This window comes from Eimeria tenella, genomic scaffold (genome assembly GCF_000499545.2).
Source record: "Eimeria tenella Houghton genomic scaffold, Eth_scaff578, whole genome shotgun sequence".
Lineage (NCBI taxonomy): Eukaryota > Apicomplexa > Conoidasida > Eucoccidiorida > Eimeriidae > Eimeria > Eimeria tenella.
This window is the reverse complement of record NW_013545707.1, coordinates 1-6,287: the sequence shown is the minus strand read 5'-3', so window position 1 is coordinate 6,287 and position 6,287 is coordinate 1. Positions and strand designations below refer to the sequence as shown.

General features: G+C 42.0%; 1 protein-coding gene across 1 annotated transcript; it reads right to left on the bottom strand.

Moving 5' to 3' along the window:
- Positions 1-2,512: 2,512 nt before the first annotated feature.
- Positions 2,513-5,482, bottom strand: ETH_00014345 (uncharacterized protein; the record flags this gene model as incomplete). The annotated part of the gene is made up of 8 exons (XM_013380392.1): positions 2,513-2,572; positions 2,910-3,002; positions 3,708-3,858; positions 4,239-4,423; positions 4,596-4,690; positions 5,098-5,213; positions 5,305-5,372; positions 5,453-5,482. The coding sequence occupies 8 exons, from the start codon at positions 5,480-5,482 to the stop codon at positions 2,513-2,515; spliced, it is 798 nt and encodes a 265-aa protein (XP_013235846.1).
- Positions 5,483-6,287: the final 805 nt, after the last annotated feature.

Below are 6,287 nucleotides of genomic sequence, written 5' to 3'. Positions count from 1 at the left end.
ATTTCCCAAAAACTCGAAAACTCCCAAAACAAACAAGTCCAGGCCCTCGCGCAGCAGCAGCTCCACGCCAAACTCAACGTCAGTAGCTAGCTAGCTAGCCAGCTGGCTAGCTAGCTGGCTAGCTAGCTAGGCTAGCCAGCTGGCTAGCTAGCTAGCTAGCTGGCTGGCTAGCTAGCGGGCTGGCTAGGTGGCTAGCTAGCTAGCCGGCTAGCTAGCTAGCTGACTAGCTAGCTAGCTGGCTGGCTAGGTAGCTAGCTGGCTGGCTAGGTAGCTAGCTAGCTGGCTGGCTAGCTGGCTAGGCGGCTGGCTGGCTAGCTGGCTGGCTAGCCAGCTAGGTGGCTAGCTAGCTAGCTGGCTAGCTGGCTAGCTATGTCTTTTACCTGTTGGTGTTTCTTTTTTGTCCTTTTGAATATCCTTTTATATTTCTTTTTTTCGTTTTTAATTCTTTTAAATTTCGTTTTTTAATTTTTCAAACTTTTTGTTTTTCTCTTCTTTCGTGCCATTTTAATTCTTTTTATTTCTTAAAATCTTTTCATTCCTTTTTAATTCTTTTTAATCCTTTTCATTTCTTTTTCGTTAATTTCAATCTTTTTAATTCTCTTAATTCTTTGGATTCTTTTTAATTCTCTCTTGTTTCTTTTTGTTTTCATTATTTATTTTACATATTTTTAATAAATGCACGTTTAAATCATTCTTTTTCTCAGTTTAATCGTTTGGAATCATTTTGAATCCGTTTTTAATCATTTCGAATCCGTTTTTAATCATATCAAATGCTTTTTAATCATTTCAAGTGCTTTTTAACCCAATTCAAGTCATTTTAATCACTTTAATCGATTTAAATGCATTTAAATGGATTAAAACGAGCGAAAAGCATTCAAAATGAATTAAAATGGATTTAAATCTTCTAAAATGATTTATTTTGCGTTTTTGTCCAGGGCCATTCTTTGTCTCCAAAGGGCCGCAAAAGTCTCCAAAGAAAATTTGGAGTTCCTCCAGAGAGTTTGTGGCTGAGGGCTTTCGACGTTAAAGACAAGTCTCCCGTTATTGTTTATATTTAGCTAGCTAGTTGGCTAGCTAGCTAGCTAGCTAGCTAGCTAACTAGCTAGCTGGCTGGGTAGCTGGCTGGCTAGTTGGCGAGCTGGCCGGCGAGGTCGCTGGCTGGCGACGTTGCTAGCTGGCTAGCTAGCCAGCTAGCTAGCTAGCTAGACAGCTAGCTAGCTAGCTAGACAGCTAGCTAGCTAGCTAGACAGCTAGCTAGCTAGCTAGACAGCCAGCTAGCTAGCTAGCTGGTTGACGAGATGGCTGGCTAGCTAGACAGCTGGCAATAGGGCTAGCTAGCTAGCTGGCTAGCTAGCTGGCCATCAAGCTAGCTAGCGGGCTAGCTATGCTTATGTTGGTAGGTAGTAAGTAGCTAACCGGCGAGCTGGCTAGGCGGGCTGACGTGGCTAGCTAGCTAGATAACTGGCTGGCTAGCTGGGTGGATACAATCACCTGGCTCGCTAGCTAGATAACTGGCTGGCTAGCTGGCGGCTAGCCAGTCATTAGCTAGCTGTTCATCTGGCAAGGTACTTCGTCGCACCCCGTTAGAAGTGCCTAGCCAGCAGGTTCGGTCTCGGCCAGCTAGCTAGCTAGCTAGCTAGCTAGCTAGCTAGGTAGCTAGCTAGCTAGCTAGCTGGCTATCTGCGCTGAAAGCAAGCTAGCTAGGTAGCTAGCTAGCTAGCTAGCTGGCTATCTGCGCTGAAAGCTAGCAAAGGGCCACAGCACAGCCGCCCGGGGCCCGTGAAAACAAGAACGCAACGCGTAGCTAGCTAGTCCCAGCTAGCTCAGCTAACTAGCTGTAGCTAGCTAGCCCTAGCCAGCCAGCCTCAGCTAGGTAGCACCAGCTAGCTGGCCCCAGCTAGCTGGCCCCAGCTAGTAAGCCCCGCCTAGCTATCCTTAGCTAGCAAGCCCTGGCTAGCTAGCTGTAGCTAGCTAGCCCTGGCTAGCTAGCTGCAGCTAGCTGGCCGTAGCTAGCTAGCTATAGCTATCTGGCCGTAGCTGGCTAGCTATAGCTAGCTAGCCGTAGCTAGCTTGCCACGTAGTAGCCCAGCTAGCGGCTCGACGACATTTGAAGCTGTAAGAGACAAGCTATATCTCCTTGACTTTTAATTTATTTATTTATTCATTTATTTACTTATTTTTGATTTTATTATTTGGCCCGGTTCTTCTTCGCCAGTTCGAAGTTCAGCGAAAGTAAATTAATAAATGGTAATAATTACAGCTCTAATTATATATTTACAATTGAATGAATAATGAATAAATAATAAATAAAATTAAATAAATAAATAAATAAATAAAAATAAATGAAAATAAATTAAAAGAAAAAGTGCTGCGGCGTTTTCTCAGTTGGAGCCAACGCGGCGGCGCGGGAGTTTGGGGTTTGTTTGTATTTATTTATTGAATTAAAATTGCAATTAAACAATAATATTATTTATTTATTTATTTATTTTTATTTTATTTATTTGTTTTTGTTTCAGTCCTCCATGTTGCGTATAGACACCATGGACTCGTACTGGGGCAGCAGCCCGGGAACCTGCGCAGCAGCAAAAGTGCAACTTTGCACAAAATGATTAATTTGAATTCTTTTTAATTCATTTTAATTCCAAATGACAATTTAAACATTAAAGTCGTTTATTTCCACCAAATTAATCCATTAAATCACTTTTTTAGTGCCATTTAAGTGGAAAATTGAGCGAAACGGAATCTTTTTCAATTTTCCCGATAAAAGTCCGTTTCAGGCTTATCTCTCGTCTTTTTTCCCGTTTTTTTCGAATTTCAAGCTTTTAATTTATGCCACTAATGCCATTAGTGCCATTAATGGCATTAATGGCATTAATTGCATTTATTTTGCGCTGAAAATAAAGAAATACCATTCCTCGTTTTTGCTTTTCCAACTCCGCCGCCCTCGCCAAAGCCTCTTTTCGCTCCGCCTCAAATAAGGCCTCGTTGTCTCCGGCAAATTCCTAAAATAAAAATAAAAATAAAAAATAAAAAATGAAAAAAATAAATAAATTAATAAATAAAATAATAAACAAATATATCTATCCATCAACAAAAAAATAGGTAAATGAGGGGAAAAAATGAGGGAAAGGTGATAAGAAATGAAGAAGAAAAATGTTTCAATAAAGTAGAAAAAATAAATACTGTTGGGCAAGTTAATAAATAAATGAATAAAATAAAATAGATAAAAAATAAATGTATAAATAATAAATTGATTAGCTGAATAAATAAATTAATAAATACATAAATAAATAGAACAAATAAATATATAAGACAAATATATATATAATAAAACAAATAAAAATAAAAAATAAATAAATAAAATGAGAAATAAAAAATTAATTTGAAGGTAGAAATGGACAAATATTATAAACGAAAAGATTGAGGAATGACAAGAGCCATTGAAAGAGAGAAAAGAAATAAATAAAAAGTAAAATAATTAAAAATCGAAGATAAGAACATAAAAATAAATAAAAATAAATATATAATACATGACTAATAAATAATAAATAATAATAAATAATAAAATATAAAGAATAAATCATTAAACAAAAAGAAAATAAATTTTAAGCTCAAGGAACGAATGCCAAACCCTAAACCCTAAACCCTAGCCCATAAACCCTAAACCGTAAACCCTAAACCCTAAACCCTAAACCCTAGTTTTGGACCTTGAGGGAGATGAGGAAGTCCCTCATGTGCTCCTGGAAGCGGCTAGGGTTTGAGTCGACGCAAAAGTTGAAAAGGTCCAAAACAAAAGCTTCCACTTGTTTAGGGTTTAGGGTTTGGAAGCTGCGGCACAGCAAGTCTATCAGGCTCTTCCTGCAAACAAAACAATAAATAAATAAATAACTAAATAAACAAATAAATATAAATAAATAAATAAATATAAACAAATAAATATAAATAAGTAAAGGAAAACAAAAGATGAGAAGTCAATGGAAATGGTTAGCACGGATGGGCAGCCAGCAGCAGCAGCAGCAGCGCGCGCGCGCGAGGGCTGAGAGCAGCAGCAGCAGCAGCACGAAATGGACTCGCAGCAGCAGCAAGATAAACAGCGACAGCAGCGCCACCATCATCCCCAAAACCAGCAGCAGCAGCACCCGAACTAGCAGCAGCAGCAGCAGCAGCAGCACCCGAACTAGCAGCAGCAGCAGCAGCGCCCAGACCACAACCAGCAGCAGCGGCAGCAGCAAGCTGACGTGACATTTTCCTGGGTAAGTCCCTGCTGCTCGTTTTCGACTAGTCTAAATGCGACAATTCGGAGAAGAGACATGAAGATGAGCGTTTGGTATTTGAATCCGGAGCGGTGAAGACGATCTGTGAGGACTAAAAGTATTTCTTTCATCAAACTGAAGTAGTAGTTGCAGCAGAAGTCGTTCAGGACCTGCGCGTACACCCCAGCGCAGCAGCAGCAGCAGCAGCTGCAGCAGCAGAACCTGAACGCCCCCGATCTTCGCGGAAAAAACCCCAAAATGGCGCAATTAAACGCGAAAATGAACTAAATTTAACCAAACGTTTCCGGTTTTCCGATTTAAAATCCAAAAAAAGACAATTACCTCGCGCTTTCCCTCGATCAGCCGCTGCAAGAACTCGTGCGTCACCTGCAAACCCTCCTCGGCCAGCGACGGGTGCTCGTGCTTGAACGCCCAAACTGCGCCGAAAGCAGCAAAAAAAGTGCAAAAAAAACGAAATAAAACCAAAATAAGTCAAAAGTAATACACTAAAATCAAATTAAATGCAAAAAATCGAAAAACCAGAAAAACCAAGCACCAGACAGCGCCGGACGGGAACCCAGCGGCGAAATGGCGAAGTGAAAGTGAACAAGTCCGGAAACTTGAGAATTAAACGGAAATAAATGAAAAAATTGAATAAAAATAAAAATGAAATAATTAAAGCTTATTTTAAAGCGAGATAAGAATAAAAAGAACCTAAAAAGAGCCCCTTAAAGATGAAAACGTGAATCTGAACGATTCCGGAAAATCGGAAAGAAGAAAAGAGCGAATGGAGTTGAAAAGTTGAAAAGATTGAATTAAAAAGATTAAATTTAAATTTAATTACCTAAAGATTCCACAAAAGCCTTTAGTTGAGTCGAAGGCAAAGAAAATAAACCCGAAAAACAATGTTGGTTGGCTGCCTTGAGCAGCGCGTAGAAGCGCTCCCGGTGGTCTGGGTAGCTGCGCGCAAACCCTAAACCCTAAACCCTAGACCCTAAACCCTAAACCCTGAACCCTGACCCCGCTTCCTTCAGAGGCCCCGCAGAATTACCTCTGGAAGTCCGACTTTATCATTTGAAGCGTGCAGTCAAAAATGTAGTCAAATATCACTGGCAAGACCTGCGCACACGCAAAAACCCTAAACCCTAAACTCTAAACTCTGAACCCTAAACCCTAAACCCTAAACCCTCGATTCTTACCGAAGTGATGTGGGTGTCCAGCCGGGACATGAGAACAGAAATAAGTGTGAGCACTTCGTAGTCCCTCGTGTCTGGGGTGTTGTTCCTGCAGCCCCACAAACCCCAAACCCTAAACCCTAAACCCTAAACCCTAAAGTCTTTGACCGCAAATGAAGGCTCCGAGGCGATCACGTCCGTGCGCAGCTGCAGTGTCTAACGGGCTTCAGACGCTGCGCAGCCAATCTCGGCTGTTTAGGGTTTAGGGTTTAGGGTTTTCAGGTTTTGCTGCTTGAAAGGGTTTGCGCTGTTCACGCCGAGGGTTTGCGAGGGTTTAGTTCCCCAATGCAAATCCTCCCGGGACTAGGGTTTACATTGCACTCAGCAACTGGGTAGGGTTTAGGGTTTCGCGGGGCTAGGGTTTAGGGTTTAGGGTTTGGGCTTGCCTGTAGTCCTGGAGAATGGGCTGAAGAACCTGTCCGAGCATATCGGTGACGAGCTGCTTCCTGGCAGCAGCAGCAGCAGCAGCAGGCGCCGCTGCTGCTGCAGCAGCAGCAGGATCTTTGATGGTTTCTGTCGTGAAAACCTCCAACAAATGCAAAGTTTCTCTTTTAAAAATAATTAAATTCTTTATTTCGGAATGACGAACTCTTCCGGGACCTCCTGCTGCCACTTCTTGCAAAATCCGCTGTCCATACACCCCGTAAATCTCCATCATCTCCGGATACAGCCTACTCAGCTGCGGCGTAAACGCAGTCCCTGTCGACCTGCAGCAGCAGCAGCAGCAGCAGCAGCAGCAGTGGTAGCAGCAGCAGCAGCAGTGGTAGCAGCAGCAGCAGCAGTAGTAGTAGTATGAGTG